Below are 19591 nucleotides of genomic sequence, written 5' to 3' on the forward strand. Positions count from 1 at the left end.
TTTACAAAAACCCCCACATAAAACCCACGAAAACACATAAAACACTTTTTTTTTTTTAAAAACCAATCAGAAAATTACAAAAAAACACATAAAACACACACAAAAACACTAAAAAAAATGACAAAACACACAAGAAACACACATAAAAAACAAAGAAAAACTGACAAAAAAGCATTAAAGACAAAATATTGCATTAAAAATGCTGAATGCAAACAGCACAATTTGAAAAACCTCTGCAAAAACTTGCTGAAAAAGGGTTGATACACTAAATTGGACTTGGAAACTTCTAAAAAAGCTGACAGCAGGGCTCCATGCTGCCTCGTTTTTACGTTGCAACGTCATGAAGAAGCCTTGCTCCGGTGCTTTCGTGGACTCCAGAGGGTTAACATGAAAAACAAGATCAATTTAAAGTGATTAGACATAATATATATTAAGTGGTTAAAATTAGCCCTACCTTGAGAAAATGAAAATGCTGCATACATAAATTAATCAATAATAATAATAATAATACAATAATATATTTGGAAAATATAAAACAATCTGAGTGGGTCCATTCTGCATAATGAGTACTTTTACTTTTGATACTTAAAGTACATTTTGATGCTTTTACTTCAGTAAGTTTTGAATGCAGGACTTTTGCTTGTAGTAGAGTAATTATGCAGTGTGCTATTAGTACCTTTACTTAAGTAAGGGATCTGAATACTTTTTCCACCACAGATTATGTCATATAGGATAAATCGTAAATACTTAAACATGAATATGTTTTTTGTAAGGGGCAGAAGAGTAAGTGGTTCTTGAGAAAACTGCAAGCAGCAATAATTGTTATATAAGCAAATTAGTATGTAAAAATAAGTGCAAAAATACACAGTAAAACTTTTCAGTGTAAATTTACAGTTATTAACTGGCAGCAGCGTCACCTGCAAAGTATTGTATTGTATTTTTTTTTTTTTACAGTTTCTTACTGAAATACTGTAAATACAATTGCAGTATATTAAAACTGAATTTTTACAGTACACTGTAAAACTTTTCAGTGTAAATTTACAGCCGTGTGTGTGTGTGTGTGTGTGTGCGTGTTCAAATCAAATGGTGCTGGTCCCTGGGTGGCAGAGGGGTTTAACTCCCGGTCATGTGGGGATCAGCCTCCATTTAATCCTCTGTGGAGAGAGAGAGAGAGAGAGAGAGAGAGAGAGAGAGAGAGAGACTGTATTTATTGATGTCTAACTGGGCTTAAGGCTCTGTACTAATTCGAGTACCTTAGCGAGTGTCTACTTGCAAACCCCAAACCTGTGCTCTTAAATATATACCCTTATATATTATACAAACAAAATCTGGATTTTCTTTCCTTTGCCTGGGAAATTGGAACTTCCTGGGAATCCTACAGTTCTTTTTTCGATTTTAAGGGCTTTGTAAAACATTCTGAGATCCATCCTGGAACTACTCCAGAAACCTGAACTCATCCGGAAATCATCTGTCACATCAGATCTGGGAAGTATTCCTGGATTTGAGTCCTCTTGTGACCTTGGAAACATTTTTTTTCCTGCTCCTTGCCTCTTGATTTGGAACATCATAAACACTGTGAGCTCCTTTTTAAATATTTTCTGGAAAGCTGGGCTACAATCTTCAGAACCTCACAAACACAGATTTACTTTTGGACCTAATCTGGACATTTTAACCATTTTGCAATCAACTTGACATCTTGCAGAACTGTAAACTGATCCAGGACACTCGTGCACCAATTCTTCCTAAGTAAGTGTCATAATTCTTTCAAACTCCCAATGGCTCAGTCAGGCTCCTGCCAAAATTCAGACCTGTCCAATGGTGCCATTGTCCATGGCCCATTAGGCATTTGTTCGGACCTGGATACCCAGATAGGAAGAGAGGATGGGGAGGGAGAAGAGGAAGATGAGGATGTGGAACTAGCAGAAGAAGTAGGGGAGGATGTTTTGATGATGGACGAAGCAGGAGAGGGGCGAGCCGAAGGAGAAAGTATGGAAAAAAGCGAAATTATCCAAGTGGCCCTGTTACCAAATGAAGTAATACCAGAGGGGAAGGAAGGGAGTGAAAGACTGGAAGAAAATGGAGAGGAAAAAATAGAAATGGGAGATGATATAGATGAGACAGAGGATAAAGGCATGGGAGAGCAAGAGTCAAAAGACACAATGGCAATGACTGAAAATCCATGTAACTTCTCACCATTGATAGAGGTTCAGAAAGATCAAGAGCAGAAATTAGACAGCAATGTAGATAATAAAGAAGACAGGGAGGATAAAGGAAATAAATATGAAGCAGTGATTGAAAGTCCAGAAAGAGATGTAAGAGAAGATGAGACCACAGATGGGGATGGGTTAGAAGAAGGGTTAGAAGAAGACCAGGTGGTGTCCACTACTGATGACGACTCAGGTGCTCTTGTAGGAGAGTCAGGCGAGGTTAAACAGTTATCTACAAATAGCACAGACGAAACAGAAGCTGATGTTGAAGTCACAGAAAGCTTTGAGGAGCCAACAACTGATGTGAGCCCTCTTACCACGGAGATAGACGAACAAGTCAACAATCAAGATGGTCTATGTCAAACCTCAACTGGCACAACAGAAGTGTCTGCCAACCAGACTAACCAGTTAACCAGTGAGAAAGAAGGTGAAATGATGAACACTGATGAGAACTCAGAATCCAGCAAACAGGAAGTAGACACCATTAATAATAATATCACAGGGCAACAGAAGGATTGCATCAAGGCAAAAGTTGAGGATGAGGAAACCGAGGAGTTTGTGAAAGATGCAATGTCCACCGCTAAAGATGTTCTAGACATAGAGGGTGAAGTAAATCAGGAGATAGAGGTGGCAGACTTTGCCTTTGTACCCTCTGAAGAACAGTCACAGACAGAAGGAGGGATTGAGGAAACAAGCATGGTAGGGATCAACGAGAGGGAGGAAGAGGAAAAGCAAGAGCGACAGGTTGGGGTTAATACTCTAACAGTGATGGATGGGAAAGGACAGAGTTCGGAAGAGGATGAGAAGACAGGTGATAGTGTTTTTAGAGAGGCAATGGAGGAGGACAAGCACAGAGGAAGAGGTGACCTAAAAATGCAGGAAGAGAACATGGCTCAAGTAAACCCCCCAGAACCAGTACCTCCATCTGTGGAGGAGGTTCTTTTAGAGACACAGCAAGATGTGGATTTGGACCAGGTGGAGGAGGCCTTTGAACTGGAGGAAGTGGGTGAAGTTGAACCCGATAAGCCCGACATTGAGGTCACATCAGTGGACAATGAGCCCACAGCAGAGGACCGAGGTCATTTTCAAGAACATCCTTTGCAGCTCCCCAGAAACGAAGAGACAGCTTGGGAAGAAAAACTGAGAGAACAGCTAAGAGAACAGATAAAAGATGAGAAGGGAGGAGGAGCAGAAGAAGAAGCAGCAGAGGGAGAGGTAGAGATGGCAGAAGAACCTGTAACTGTTTTAGATGATGAAATTGAAGAGATAGAGGAAAGTATTGGGAGTGAACTTGAAGGACAAAAGCCTTCCACCATCACAGCACCTTTGGAAGACACCATAGTTGCAAGAAAGGATCAAGACTATCAAGAGCCACAAGGGGAGAATCTTGAACGTAGTAAGGAGAAGAATGACAAAGGAGAGGTAGAAAAGGAGGAGAAGCCAAAAGATGACAACAGAGAGATAGATTTGGACATTAATGGAAGAGTTAAAGGACTGAAGCAAGCAATGGAGAATGGGATCTTAAGTCCTGAGCCTCAGCTACCCAGGAAAGAAGAACGGGGGTCAGCAAGAGTGCTGTCAGCCAAGAGAAAAGATAGTGACTGGATTAAAAAAGTTCAACCAGAGGAAGAAAATGTAATGGAAATGAAACCATGGAGGAAAGAACTGAGGCCTGTGAAAAAAGACCTCTGGGAATCTGAGAGGGGGACCAGCGAAATGTTGAAGAAGGAAACACCATCAGAAGAGAAAAGTCCTCCAAGGAAGGAGGACTGGATAAAGGAGCTGAAGTCAGTGATCAAGCATGAATCCATGCCCAAAAAGAAGGATGAGCAGGTAAAGAAAAAGCGAGTGGTGCTGTTGGAGGATGGCCATTCATACATTCCCCAGCGGGAGCCAATGATCGAGGACAAGAGAGAGGAGGTTAAACTGATCTCCCATAAGATGGTGGAGAGCCATTTCCCGTCTGGGCCCAGGACCAGCAAAACACCCCAAGACCAAGATTACGAGATCTCGCTCTATGTCAAGGTAATGAACCACATACTGAGTCAATAACTTAATTTACAGTGATAAAAATTAAGGTTTCTTGGTCAAAGTCAGTGGTGTCAATGGCTGTCGCACAAAATTATTTGATGGAGTTGTATCTGTATTATTTACTTTTTATTTAACATAAAGAAACAAGAGATAGAAGATGACAGTTTATATTTTCCTCAGTCGTAAGGCAAAACTGCTGGACCTCTGTCAGCTTTTTCAACTTGGCGTCATTTGGAAATTAACCAAAAAAATCTATATTTCTCCATGCATAAGGGAGGATAAAATGCATGGTCCTTTGATCACTGTATCATAGTATATCCACACACAAAAGGTGTTGCACAAACAGAGAAGTCGTCAAGCAGTTATTAGTAGGGAAGCAATTGTGATGAAATCTGTGGAGAACTAACTGATGCAACTGTGCATCAACATTTGGAAATGGTGTATAATGACCAAAATGAAGTAGGTCGAAATGGCGTTTTTACTCAGATTGGGCTTTCTGGTTTGTATTTCGTTGTTTGACTGGTACCAGAAACCACCAATAGAGACAGAGCAACAGTCTATCTCTCTCCATTGACTTTGTATTGAATGAAGGGGCCTCCTTGTCAATTCTGTCTGTTAACAAACAACAGAAAAATGCCCAAAAGCTGCTGTGTGTGTTGTGAAATGCAGAATCCATTACGTTTATACAAGTTGGCAAACCAAAAAAAGGTTTTAAATGTTTATACAGACGTATACAGACATGAGGCATGAGCATTTGACAAGATGTAACTTAAATAAATCATAAAGCTCTGCAGTATTATGTTTCCAAGTACCTTATCTTGCTAACACAGAGCTAAGATTAGTATGCTAACAGCTAACTTATCCTCTCTGGTAGACGTACAGTAATAAATCATTTGAAAAACTTAAATCTAACGTTTTTAGCTAAATTTATTTTTGTTAGCTTTCAGCTCTTGGTTGCATATTGTAGAACTGAGTTTTCCCCTCAGGCATGGTCTTCAGGGTGTTGTTTTTAAAATTGTTGTACTATCTTTGCTTTGAATTCTATCTAGCTGTTTCGGAGTTAACACTGACACAGAAACACACTTTTTCACTTGCCATAAGAACCTGAATATACGATATGCATGTGCTGGAACAAGAGAGCCAAATGTGAACTGGTACAGGTCCATATATGGCTGTTTAAAGCCAAGTTTTTGAGAAATGTGGACTTGAAAAAGTGTGCCAATTAGCAGCAAATGAAGAGCTATGGACGGGTTTCTAAGCATCATTCATCATGGGCCTGGCATGACTTTGGCAAACATGGATTATGGATTTAGACTGCTACAATGTCAATTAGCAGACGCTTTTATCCAAAGCTATAACTGCTGTCGAGCCGACCATTTTTTGCTGCAGGGTATGGGCATAAAAAACAGTGACGCACACGTCTAGCAGAGTCACTGTAACTTACAACAGAGGAAAGCAACACAATGCAAAAGATAAAATTCAACTGATTTTAACATAAGTGTTCAACTATATATTTTTGTACTTATAAAACAACAACATACATCCACTAAACACATACATAGAAGCATGTTGGTTGTGTTTCCATTGTCAGTGTGCACCATGTCTCATTTTCTAAGTAGGGAAGAAACATAATTATAGCCAGGAGAGGAGAGTGTGTGGGGCGTGGACGACATCACCGGTTTTATGGTCAGCTGGAAACGGTAGCCTTCTGGAACGAAATGTTGCAACATTTGGAACCGATACCGTTCCTGAACAAAATGTTGCAACATTTGGAACCGATAGCGTTCTGGAAGGAAATGTTGCAACATTTGGAACCGATAGCGTTCTGGAACCAAATGTTGCAACATTTGGAACCAATAGCGTTCTGGAACCAAATGTTGCAACATTTGGAACCGATAGCGTTCTTGAACCAAATGTTGCAACATTTGGAACCGATAGCGTTCTGGAACCAAATGTTGCAACATTTGGAACTGATAGCGTTCTGGAACCTAATGTTGCAATATTTGGAACTGATAGCGTTCTAGAACGAAATGTTGCAACATTTGGAACTGATAGCATTCTGGAACCAAATGTTGCAACATTTGGAACCGATAGCGTTCTGGAACCAAATGTAGCAATATTGCGAATCGATAGTGTTCTGGAACGTACAAATGTACAAAGGTAAAGACAAAACTCATAACCTCCTCCCATACATCCCTGCTCTCAGTGATGGAATGTAACTAAGTACTCAAGTACAATTTCGAGGTACAAATATTTTATTTTTTTACTCCATTACATTTAGCTGTCAGCTTTAGTTAATTCAATTAATTTAAGGTAAAGTAGTTAAATGGGCCTTGCTCTCATGGCAGGCTTTCTGAATAGCTTTAAAAATGTTAGAAGTGGGCTAGACTGACAGGCTGGTTTGTCTACTGTACACGTGGCCATACAAAGACTGATGTAAGATTATACTACAGTACTCGAAGACACTCACATTTCCTCCCTGATGTAACAGTATGTTGGGCAGTGTCAGTTGTTGCATGCACAGAACAAGCAGACAAAAAGTATGATTATTATTTTTTAAAGTTGATATGCAGGGACCCAGCTGAATACAAAGAATGCTGACATGAAATGTTAGAGACACCATAAACATGTACATACTCTATATCAAGCCTACAGTTTGTATGTGTAACGTTGTCTACTAATGTACTTAGTATCTGTATGGGCACAACTATACACTGTAACAAATTGCTGTGTATTTACGGTGAATTTACAACAGAATCCTACTGTAATAATAATAGTAAAATACTGTTAAATATTCATCCCTCACATGTAAATTAACACTTAAATCAGTCAATTACAAATAGATAACTAATTTAACAGCATTAAACGGTATTATACTGTAAATTATACTGTAAATTACGATAAATGCCCTGTAAAATAACCACAACACCCACTGTTATCCTACGGTCATATACTGCAATCCAAAACATGATAATATACTGTTAAAATAAAATTAAAGTAAAATACTTACTTATTTTACAGTGAAATTCATTAGAGTGTACATTTACTATATTATCCAGCCAGTAAAATGAATAACTATTTTAGGGCAGCTGTGTGTGTAAGTATGTGCGTGTGTGTGAGAGAGAGAAAGAGAGAGAAACCCCATCTTGATCTGCTTACCTTATCTCATTAAGACAGTGATATCCTAATCCATCAGGCATGGTAGCCTACATTGCTCCATGCATGCAATTCTAAAGTTTGTGGACAAAATAATAAAACACTCACACAATAATTTAAGGCAAAACAATATTCTTGTTAGAAATGTGACATTTGTGAAGCATATATTGGTCAGGTTTTGTCGGTGTCTTTTTTCACGTACAACACTAATGTGTCACACATGCACACACCCACATACTGGTTTTCATAGATCATGGGGACTCCAGTTTTAATGATTACTTGTGGGGACCACCCTTTCTAGAGGTTGTAGAGAGTTTAAAAAAATTGAGTAAACTTGCCATAGCTTAGTTAGACTATACACGCCTTCAAACCTCTGAAATGATGAAGTGATGTTTTAATCAGGCTTTATGGGGACATCCAGGAAAACCAGTAAACATGCTTTCAGGGTACATCATTTACATGAATTAGCATATTTCAAACAGATTGTTTGGTGACTAATGGGGACCTACTTTTGCATAAAACAATGACAATTAGATACTTTTCTAAGAAGCCAATCCTATAATTGTGGAATTTGCAAAAATAGTAAAACTTTAATTCAAACCTTGAAGCAATCACACACACACACACACACACACAGGTCAGTCTTGCTCTGTGATTGTGCAGCACATTCCAAACTGAGGGGAAAATTAAAGACGGCAGCCAGCAGAGAGGTTTAACGTCAAGAAAAAACCTGCACTAATATGTAAGAGCTGCTTCACACATACACACAAAAAGCTTGTTCTCCATGGGAGCTCACATTCAAACAATGGCTTCCTTTGTCAGAGACGCTGTTGGCAGCACAGACTGAAGTTGATGGAAATATTGTGGAAAGCTTCAAGCATCGTTCTGTGTCGAAACTCACAATAACATTCGAGGTACACAATTTAGACTGTATTCACCGCTACTTACACAATCAGCCAACCACTTAATAAATGTCAACAGGGAGCAGACAAAGTGGATTTGGACAAGTAATAAAATAACTAAAATAACAAAATAAAGTTGATACAATGTAAACTTTGGATGCAAATTTACATTGAAATCTGAACAGAATTCTACTGTATTAATGTCAATGCGGCACTTTAAGAGGATGCCATTATTTACATGAATTTATTTAAATTTTCACTGAAAAGTTCTCCCAGTATATTGTCTTGTATGAAAAACAGAAGCTAGCTGTGTGACTGAATAACAGTGCTGTGCTGGTGCCAGCAGCATGCAGGGTTAATCTCTGCATTCTCACTCTGTAAGCTGATTAGCCTGCTGTTTGGTGCTGGGAGTTCTGGGCATAATGTTACTGGAAACAACTCATATGCACCTCAAATTAAATTCTGTCAGACACAATCCCAACAAGGAGCATGGGTTGACTAATAAAGGTTTGCTGGGTTTTTGATATCCATGGCTTATCTGCTGACCCTGGCTGCCCCCTGCTCTGCCTCACCCCCGTCCTGTCAAATTGTAAACAACCTTTATTAGACTTTTTAAATGGACCTACTTTCTTTGGACTTGTTTTATTGCACTTATTCATTAATCGTATTTCTAAAGTGATAGTAAACTTATCCTTAACCCCTTATTCTTAAGGTCTCCCTCATTTTATAGAGAATTGGTGGTTGCTGGCCGTAGATTTTTAGGGGGAGATAGCAGGTCAACAATAGATCCCTAATAGAAGTAGTGCACATCATTTGAGAGCTTTAAAGATTAATTTCAGATCCAACTAAGCACTGGGTGAAGAGTTTTTCTGGTCATACATCTAAGAAAGAAAGAAAAAAGAGACATCTTGGCCACTGTGGGTGTGAAAAAGAACTTTCCATCTCTGCTGTAACACACATTCACAGTGTCAGTGCATACACTGTGTGTTTGTGATGGTGCAGAGATTCCACTGCCACCCACCCATCCTCTGAGAAATGAAGGAATTCAGAGCCTCCCACCTTCACACAACCACTGACCCAAAGTCACATCATATAAAGTTTAATGCAGACTTCTGTTTCTGGTTATTTTGAAAAAAAAAACCCAATAAAAACAAATTTGACTTTTAAGGTCTTTCCCCCATAATATACATATACATAAACATATACATTCACATCCACATGAAACACCTCTCACATTCACAAAAAAATGTGTGAGGTATTATTTGTTAATGTGAGAGGTATTTTATGTGAATGTGAGAGGTAAAATTGTGAATGTAAGAGGTAAAATTGTATATGTGAGAGGTAAAATTGTGTATGTGAGAGGTAAAATTGTGTATGTGAGAGGTAAAATTTGTGAATGTGAGAGGTATTTTATGTGAATGTGAGAGATATTTTTATTGTGAATGTGAGAGGTAAAACTGTGAATGTAAGAGGTATTTAATGTGAATGTGAGAGGTATTTTATGTGAATGTGAGATGTATTTTATGTGAATGTGAGAGGAATTTTATGTGAATGTGAGAGGTATTTTATGTGAATGTGAGATGTATTTTATGTGAATGTAAGAGGTATTTAATGTGAATGTGAGAGGTATTTTATGTGAATGTGAGATGTATTTTATGTGAATGTAAGAGGTATTTAATGCGAATGTGAGAGGTATTTTATGTGAATGTGAGAGGTATTTTATGTGAATGTGAGAGGTATTTAATGTGAATGTGAAAAGTATTTTATATGAATGTGAGCGGTATTCTTTGTGAATGTGATAGGTATTTAATGTTAATGTGAGAGGTAAAACTATGTATGTGCGAGGTATTTTTTGTGTTTGTGAGATGGAAGAATGAATTATGGCCTATACGACCCCTCATACCACACACGCACGCCAAATGCACACACACACACATTTTGCACTTGAGACAGTGTTAGATATTTATTCTGACAAAGAGGGATTGTGTGTGGACGAGACACTGACATACCAGAGAAAAACCAAACAAGCAGTCAGAGCAGCGTGCAGATGGACACACAGAAGGACATGCTGCTGGTTTGTGGCTAACATTGTGTTGGTGGACGGAAATATGACTGTTCTTTTGGATTGACTAAACATGACTGATATTTAATTGTCCTCAAATCGAATTTCTGGGTTGTTGGATAAGACAATACTTTTGTGTGCTTTTAGAGGAGTGTAAGCTCACCATGTCCTGGTGTAACAATGCAGTTAAAAAACTGGGCTTTCCTACCATTGAGCTGTTTGTTAAGGTAAGAGATGCTGATGATTCATTATTTGTACAGTATTCATGCATGGCAGCTATAGTATGAATGGGAAATGGTAAAGGTTAGGCAAATTATCTCACATGGTTATGGATAAGAAAGAATCATTTTCATATCTACACAAGTCCAGTAGTGTCCTTTAAGCTCTGGTTTGATCTAACTGCTAACTACTGAGGAAAATATCTCACTCTCAAGCTGCTTAATGTTCCACTTATGTGTGAGCGGTTAATGAACAGTGCCTGCTGGCCAATGGTGACGCTTCACCTGCTGCTGTGCCCCTCCCAGCACTCTTGCTCTCTCTCCCCCTCTCAACCCTATAGCCTTTATCCCCCCTAACACACTATCTACCCTATTCTACTCTGTTGATCTGTTCTGTACAATCTATTGCATGTCTGTCAGTCCTGAGAGTCGCTCTCCCTGAGGTTTCTTCTTCTTTTTCCCGCTGTTAAATTTTTTTTAAAGACGTTTTTCCCTGGCTGCTGTGAGGGTCTAATGACAGAGGGTGTCGTACCATGTACAGTCTGTAAAGCTCTTTGAGGCAAATCTGTGATTTGTGATTCTGGGCAATATAAATAAAATTGACTTGACTTGACTGCTGCTGGTTTCTGTCACAAAGTAAATGTGCCACAATAAACAATAAAACAACGATGCCAGAATGCTCCCTGAATTTAAGTGGCCATCACTACAAGAGACTTCTCTCACACTTTTGGTGTTCAAAATTTAAAAAATGAAGCTATAGAAACAAAGAGATGACACAATAAGTTAGGATGTGATTAGGGCAGAATTAGAGGGGGAGAGGGTAAGGACACACATTATCGAACAGCTGAGAAAGGTAATTTTATGGAGATCAAACTACTCATTTTTAAAAAAACATGAGCCCTTAGAACAAAATATTAGTATCATCGGAAAGAAAGTTCTCTGCTGAATGCGTTGATATAGCTCTCATGGCTTTTTCTATTTCTTTTAGAGATGTCTGGTTGCAACCAAAAAAAAACCCTTCACTTTTCATAAATCTAGTGCATATTGTAGGGAAAATCGTCCCGGTCACAGACATCTTACTTTGGAATCAATTGGACATACAAATGTGGCTCAGTGGGCCTGAATGTAACAGCAACCCCATCCAACTCAACTGTCCCAAAGAGACTAATGGTTAGTCTCTTTGGGACAGTTGAAAAAAATCGTCTATGGCTTCCCAGCCTTTCTCCACTCTAGCTGTGATGTTGTTCACTCTAGCTCTGAACATGCCATGCAGAAACACACCCATAATAAACTCTAACTGCTCAGAAAGAAGCACTAAATTTAAACTGCGATTTTGTGGAAAAAGTGCGAGCAATCAAAATGTTCATTTGGACCAATAAAGTCAGAGGCTTTATAAGTGATCTAAGGCTCATTTCTGCACTTCTGTGTGTGTCTCTTTATGTGTGTGTGTGTGTGTGAGCGCAGGCAGGGAGTGATGGGGAGAGCATTGGGAACTGTCCATTCTCTCAGAGACTCTTTATGATCCTGTGGCTGAAAGGAGTCATCTTCAACGTCACCACTGTCGACCTCAAACGGTAATATCCCATACACACTGAACACATCTCTGTATTGGGAGTATGTGTCCTTAAAGGGAGAGTTTGAGATTTTGGACATTAAGTTGTCTACAAAACTAAATGTACACTAAAATGTCAAGCATTCCACCTGTGCATATCAGAAACTAACTTCACTTGTCACTGTGTTGTGTCTTGAAAAACCAGTAAATTCAATGACAGCTGCAGTCGGTATGTACGGTGCAATGTAAAGTAATTGTGGAGTAAAACCTTGTAGATATAAATCCTGAACTATCCCTTTAATGCATGTTTTCCCTCTTGTATGTTTTTTGTCCGTCAGGTCCACCATGTAGAACATTGAGTGAAACACCATAATTCTCTGTGTATGTAAAGACACCATGTTATACATGTTTTAAGGATATTTTTAGATCAAATGCACATAATTTTTGAGAATAAATCCTCTTTGAACCCATCTATCGCTCCTGCTCCATGACCTTTGACCTCAGTCCTGTGTCTGTTTAAAGATGATCTTTGGGGACAGATCTCAATGTCCTTCTCATTTTCCTCTTTATTTCTTCAAATTTAGGCTTTTCGAAAAAAAGAAACAAGCAAAGCAACATCAAAAAATGAGTTTTGCTTGCTTTTTTTAAAATTTGATTTATTATTATAACCTTTATTTAACCAGGAAAATCCCATTGAGATTAAGAACCTCTTTTTCAAGGGAGACCTGGCCAAGATAGGCAGCAGCAAATATAAAACAGTTACAAAATTACACAGTTAAAACACAAACCAAGGACAAAGAGAAAAGCAAAAATGATTACATTTACAAACAGATTATGGAAAACACATACATGTTATAGAATCGTCCTCAAGTACTCTCAGTTTAGATTTAAGAGCACTCAATGATATTAACTCTGTTTGTTTCCAGTCATTCTGTAACTTATTCCATGCATGATATGTATGAATCCAATATTGGTGTAAAGTCATCAATGAATATCGTTATTTTTTGTCCCGGTGTAAAAGACGATAAAGTAAGAATCTATTTAAAATCAATAGTGGTAACTTGGTAAACATGATCCTCTTCATCCTCACTACAGTCTCTATGTATGTACAGTATTTGGTCTGTGCTATGTTGTCAGGAAGCCGGCTGACCTGCAGGATCTCGCTCCAGGAACCCATCCTCCTTTTGTCACCTTTAATGGCGAGGTCAAGGTGGATGTCAACAAGATCGAGGAGTTCCTGGAGGAGAAATTGACCCCACCACGGTACAAAAACTCACATTTACACACACTCTTACAACAAAAAGTGTCTGCTAACATCTCTCCCATGTCGTTAACATCAGCTACCCCAAACTGGCTCCAAAACATCGTGAAGCCAACACAGCGGGCATCGATGTGTTTGCCAAGTTCTCAGCTTACATCAAAAACCCAAGGAAAGACACCAACGACGGTAAGACAGAGAGATGATCAGTCTATGGTTTGGTATGGCTTGAGTTTTATACCTGTTGAGGTTATGTGATGTGCATCCTGGTCCCAGCATATTATCTGATCCACTTGTCTGCTGCTCTCTATCTGCAGCCTTAGAGAAAACCTTGGTGAAGTCTCTGCGGCGTCTTGATGACTTCCTAAGGACCCCCCTGTCTGCGGAGATAGATGGTGACGCCTCAGGAGACCTGCCCGAGTCTACCAGGAGCTTTCTGGATGGGTCTGAGCTCACTCTGGCTGACTGCAACCTGCTGCCGAAACTCCACATCCTGAAGGTTCATTCAGCCTTAGTATAGAGACAGAGCACACTGAAGCCCCGCCCCCACCAGAGGGGAAAACAATCCCTCTCTCTTCATTGACTTTGTATTGAAAGAAGGAGCCTCCTTATCAATTCTGTCTGTTGGCAAACAACAGAAAAGCTGATGTGTGCTTAAATGCACTACCAACAGGGAAAAGAACCCCTAACTGTACGGTAGAAATGAAAAACGTCTTATTCTTTATTCAACTAATTAATCTTTTCTTTGTGACGAAACTTACATTTTTAAGTTCTATGTACTTACACTTTCACATAAAGGAAGTTCATTCATTCATTATCGTTAGCCATGTTTTTTTTTAACTTGCTGGGGGCTGGAGCCAGCTTTGCCAACTTAGTTACTTTGTTGCTATATTTAACAACTTATCAGACCGCTCAAGCGACTCTTTTCCAAAAAAGCGACTAGCGACAAATCAAGGGACTTTTTCTGGTTTTATTGGAGACTTTTGGAGTGGTGGGCCACTCCCTCATCCCAAAGCACTCACAAGCGGCCCAGTCCTCCGGCAGCAGTCTCTCCCAGCTGCAGTCAGAGCAGGAGATGTTAACCCCTCAGCATCCAGTCTGCTAATGAATCCTTAAACATTTTGAGTTCTGCTAACCTCAAACCTATAATTTTGAGTTTTACCACCCCAAATTATGATGTTAGACCAACTTTAGACCAACAAGAAATTTAAAAAAGGTAGTTGACAGAAATAATTTTGATATAGTTTACACCAAAACTAAAAAATAATAATAAATAAAAAAATATTTACTATCAAAAAACTTTTTTTCAAGCTGATGAAAGTAAAAAAAACTTTTTTAAACGACAAAAGTAAAGTCATATATCCAATCCATACATCCAGGCTAACTACATTTCTTTAAGTTAAGCTAAACCATTTTGACAAGATGTAACTTGTGTTAAAAACAAAAGCTCTGCAGTATTGTGTTTCAAATGCCTTAGCTTGCTTGCACATAGCTAACATTAGCTTGCTAATAGCTAGCTTGTCTTCACCATAGATTCCCAGAGTATCTCAAATAATCATTTGAAATGCTTAAATGGTCTTCACAGCATGACACACTATGCTCTGTCTCTATAATTCATACTGTAGTGTCATGCTTAGACGGTAATAACTAAAAGCATTTTTCTGTTTGCAGGTCGTAGCCAAGAAATACAGAGGCTTTGAGATTCCAGTGGAGCTGACAGGAGTGTGGAGGTATTTAAACTGCGCCTATCAGAGGGAGGAGTTCACCAGCACCTGCCCCGCTGAGAGGGAGATCCAGTTTGCCTATTTGGATGTCGCAAAACAAATCAAATAAGAAGATGAGTGGACTTTGATGGAAACAACACAGTTAATCAGAGCAGAGAGGGATTTATCCATTGTGTCTGTTTCTGGTACAACAAACAGACAGCTCGTAACAAAACATGAGTTAAGAAGACGTAAGGAATGGGCAAACCTAGTAGTAATGAGGAAAGAAATCCAGCTAAATTTATATGAACACATATAACGCTTTATAAAGAATAAGAATTCCAGGTTATAGACTAGACCAATCCATACTAAAACATCTATTAACTCCTTTGTAAGTGTAAGGTGGAGCCAGATCCTGATTACCTGTTTTTGTGTCTACAATGTGTGTGTGTGTGTGTGTGTGTGTGTGTGTGTGTGTGTGTGTGTGTGTGTGTGCTCTCACAGGTTGGGTTGCACAATCATCTGTCTTTATGCTTATCATTTTACAAATAACGACCACCAGTAATTGGAGGTCTTGTAGGATTTTCTTTCTTTTTTTTTTTTCACGTTTCAGATGATGGCAGGGCCCAGTTCACTGCACCAAATACTACTGTAAATTTACACTGAAACGTTTTACAGTGTAGTTATGAAGCTAAATTCTGGAGTTCATCAGCTTAGTTTAGTATACAGACTGCAGCTAGCATGGCTCTATAAAGCCTGAAACTTGACACTCTACTGATGTCATGAGACTATTTACTCACACTGCTGTTGGACTTCTTTTGTATCTAATACTGACTGGCTGAGTGTGGGCGGGCCTTGGTGGTTGGTTTCACTTGTGATGATGACTTTTTGATTGTCTATTGTCTATTATGTAGTTCAAAACACTGAAAGACCATCACAATAATACTGCCCTCAGTTATCTAAAGTCTTCTTGTTTGACTTGCATTTTACAAGAATCCCATTATCAGTTAAAAACAGTGCCTGCTGCCATGGTCATTTACTATCTTTAAAAACACAATGATTTGAATGTGAGATGATAAAATCTTGTTTGTTTTATTACGGGCATTTGGTGACAGAATTCCATAACAAAAAAAACTGTCTGATTTGATTTTTCCATCTTAACCACAGGACACAAATGTTACTTTTTTTCTAGTTCCCTTGAATGCAGCTTTATGTCATTAAAATCACTTGTTTGATTGATGGACAGAAGTAGTTATGTTTGTTTGGTAGACATCTTCCAGCCATTCAGTGTTTGGCAGAGCGAGATGTGTGTTATCTGCACCAAACCACCCTGACACCAGCCTGCTGTGTTCTGGCCTTATGTCCTCTCTGGGGACAATCTCTATTAAACTGATTTTATCACTATGTGGACCGTCTTCAATGCTTTCGTTGTCTCTGTGCGTCTGTAATTATCATGTCATTGGAATTTCAGTGTGACTGAGTACGACTTTTTGGACACGCCAACTTTATACTAACCCCATGCAGTTTGTTGCAGAAACTATAAAGTTATACAGTTTTACTTTCACCTATTGGATTTAAATATTTCTGCACTAACATGGTCAGTCCCTTGACTTCTGACCTCAATATATCTGAATGAAAATGGGTTCTATGGGTACATACATGCAAACCTTACAAGTGTCATATAATTACCATGCCATTTTTCTCAGGTAGCAAGTCATTGTCTTGTATTTAATTTTTTCTGCATACTGGGGTCCCTAATTAATGTGTGATGATGTTAGTACCGATAGTAGCCATTTCATTGTAGTGAGGGTCATTTCTTTTAAATGTATCCAATGTATGCTATTCCAAGACTGTTTAGGGACCCCAGTGTGCAGAAACTTGAGAAAAAACTTAATGATATTTACCTAAAGCTGGGAACTATAGAACACATTTTCATTCAGATATATTGAGGTCAGAGGTCAAGGTACCACTTTGGAAATGGCCATGCTAGTTTTCCTTGCTAAAATATAGTCCATTTTTGGAATGTTAAATTGTAATTGCCACTTCCCAGCAAGGCATCATGACATACATACATTCCTATGGTCTGCTAGTTTCATATGATACCTGTATCTTTACTGTTGCCTTAAGACACGGCAAAGTATTCCTTTAAATGATCTTTCCATTTAAAAACAACAATTTGTGAACAATATGAATTCCAATGAGAAAGATTACTGTGAGTGAGTGAATTAGCAGCTGTAGCATGTCTTCAGGAGCTGCCATTGTTGTTCATGACATCACCTCTCTGTCTACCTGCCAGAAGCTCCTCAGAGGACATTGATTGAACAGAACCTCCAGTTGTGGGACTCAAACGCATCACTTGGAGCTTGACAAAATAGATTTGGAATGTAATCCCTCAATTCTCATGTGATCTTGTGATATCACATGAGTTGCCAAGTTAAGCACTACAGACAGAGTTAAATTCACTAGCCCTGTTTTTACTCATAGAGTCTGTTACTTCACTGTTATGAACATTTTGTACTTCATATTTCTGAAGCCATTTGAGGACAATTTACCCAGAGTATTCAAAAAATGCAAAACCCAGTATATTTAACACATGTGCACAGATTAACATTGGGGCGTGTGCAGACACACACACTCATCACCGGGGCGACAGTGATAGTGACCTCTGTGGAATGACCTCTGAATGTAATGACCCACAGTTTGCACACCCAGACAGCAAACACACACAGCTCAATAACCATAGAAACATGCAGAGGAGGAATGTCCTTCATTCTGTGGTACTGTGAACTAACATTATCTAAAGTCACACTTATAGCGCTCATATATCCGCAGCCTAGGACTTCATTATTCATCATCTGATGGTCATGTGTCGCCTGAAACTGCACCCTTCAGTATTTAATACCAACCAATGGTAAGTGATCAGGGGCAGCTTTAGGTATTTGGAGGTCCAATGTGAGGCCCTTCTCTATTTGTCTTGAAGAGCAACTTTGCAGATTTTGAATCAGCTTTGCATTACCTAAGTAATTGTTAGTGAATACAAACAATTTGAAGCAGTTAACAAAGCTGTAGGGGTCACAGCTACTCAACTCAACTACTTCAAGATGGAGGTCGTTCTTTGTCCCCCTCCAAACAAAGACAAACGACCCCCACCCCCACAGGTATCTGGAGATACCTAAAGGCGTCTCATTGGCTGATACCAACAGGAAATACAACTTCCAGGTTGAGACACAAAAGTGTCCTGCAGCCACCCCTTCTCTCTCTTCTCTTCTCAACTCCCTGAGGAACAGCATGCCTGCTGTCCTGGTCTGATCTTCCAGGAGGAAGATCAGACACCTTCCCTCTGTCTCCAGCTCTAAGGGAAGGCCGGTGAGGCCCCAAACCAAGTGGGCCCACCACGACGCTTCTAAGTTTCCTGCCTGTGATCTATACTGGACATAATCACAGAGACCCTCACCAAGCTTCTGGAGCCAACAGCAACCAACGCTACTACCACCAAAACCCAACCAGGAACCAGATTCTGCCTCAAAAGGAGTGCTGCTTTCCCCTTTCAACTCTGGACTCTGTGGTATAGTACTGGGCAGTTAGTAAGCAAGAACAAGTTGTTAAGCTTTAATCAATGGTGTTGATCTGTTGTGTGTTTAAGTATATTTGTTGGGATATTTTGTGTAGCTAGATCACTTGAAGTTGTATGATTAATGTTGCTCTACATATCTCAAGTTGTACATGTAAATTAACTATAACTCCTTTGATTTGCTCACACACTAATCCACATGAAATATACTTTAATTTGGCTTCCTACAACACATAGACCTTCAAGACCGCATGGTCTATTGTTCTTCAAGAACAAAAGGGCTTCCGCCATTTTGATTTATTTAAATGACCGCCTTTCGGCAGCCATTTTGTTACACATTCTTTCTCACCTACATTTCCACTGTAAATAGTCTTTTAGATTAGTTATTGTGTGTTCTGTTTGCTTTGCTTTATTTAGAATAAATATGTTTTTGGATTAATATGCTTCTCCCTTTAATGTTGCACATGAATGAGTGATTTGCTAACCTCTGCTATGGAAAGAACTCAAAATTCCTTCAACCGTTACTAAATATTAATAAGGTAATTTGATTATAATTATATTCATAATTAATAATCAATGTTCCAAATTGATAATTTGTTAACTTTATGAGACTGATTAACTATGATTTGCTATCTTTTCCTATTCCTAAGTGAATAGGTGGTGCCCCAAAATAACTTTAATTCATTTAAAGTATTAAATATAAATTTAGTCAATTTCTGATAGCAAAATTGATCTAAATTAGCTTTACCTCTAAATATTTTGGTACCCCTAATGGAGGCAATGTGTATCTGAACCAGATACCCCTACAAAGCAACAAAACTAAAGGACAGACTCAAATCAGAGCTGTATGCAAGTATTTTATCTTTAACTCTTGTCACAGTTCAGCTCCGCACTCTTCTGCTCATTCCTCCAGTTCTTGCTGTCCCAGTAA

The 19591-nt window shown here is 38.9% G+C and overlaps 1 protein-coding gene across 3 annotated transcripts; it reads left to right on the plus strand.

The window, feature by feature from the left end:
- The first annotated feature begins 1201 nt into the window (after positions 1–1201).
- On the plus strand, positions 1202–15540 carry LOC131962578 (chloride intracellular channel protein 4). Of its 3 annotated transcripts, XM_059327525.1 has the most exons (7): positions 1202–2245; positions 2360–4232; positions 12041–12150; positions 13266–13391; positions 13469–13575; positions 13704–13885; positions 15058–15540. In XM_059327525.1, exons 1-7 carry the CDS (start codon positions 1776–1778, stop codon positions 15217–15219), a joined length of 3030 nt encoding a protein of 1009 aa, XP_059183508.1. In that variant the 5' UTR covers positions 1202–1775; the 3' UTR covers positions 15220–15540. The 3 variants fall into 3 exon arrangements, with proteins under 3 accessions (XP_059183508.1, XP_059183507.1, XP_059183506.1); XM_059327524.1 differs by lacking the exon at positions 2360–4232 and having other exon boundaries at positions 1202–1746; XM_059327523.1 differs by lacking the exons at positions 1202–2245; positions 2360–4232 and adding an exon at positions 10424–10585.
- The last annotated feature ends 4051 nt before the right edge of the window (positions 15541–19591 follow it).

Source organism: Centropristis striata, chromosome 24, assembly GCF_030273125.1.
Source record: "Centropristis striata isolate RG_2023a ecotype Rhode Island chromosome 24, C.striata_1.0, whole genome shotgun sequence".
Classification (NCBI taxonomy): Eukaryota; Metazoa; Chordata; class Actinopteri; order Perciformes; family Serranidae; genus Centropristis; species Centropristis striata.

Bases quoted from the DNA above. Each gene is read 5' to 3' on its own strand.
- LOC131962578 (XM_059327525.1), top strand. From the start codon at position 1,776: ATGGCTCAGTCAGGCTCCTGCCAAAATTCAGACCTGTCCAATGGTGCC. The intron at 2,246-2,359 runs TAATAAAGAAGA...AGAAGAAGGGTT, and splicing joins AAATTAGACAGCAATGTAGA to AGAAGAAGACCAGGTGGTGT. The intron at 13,886-15,057 runs GTTCATTCAGCC...TTCTGTTTGCAG, and splicing joins CGAAACTCCACATCCTGAAG to GTCGTAGCCAAGAAATACAG.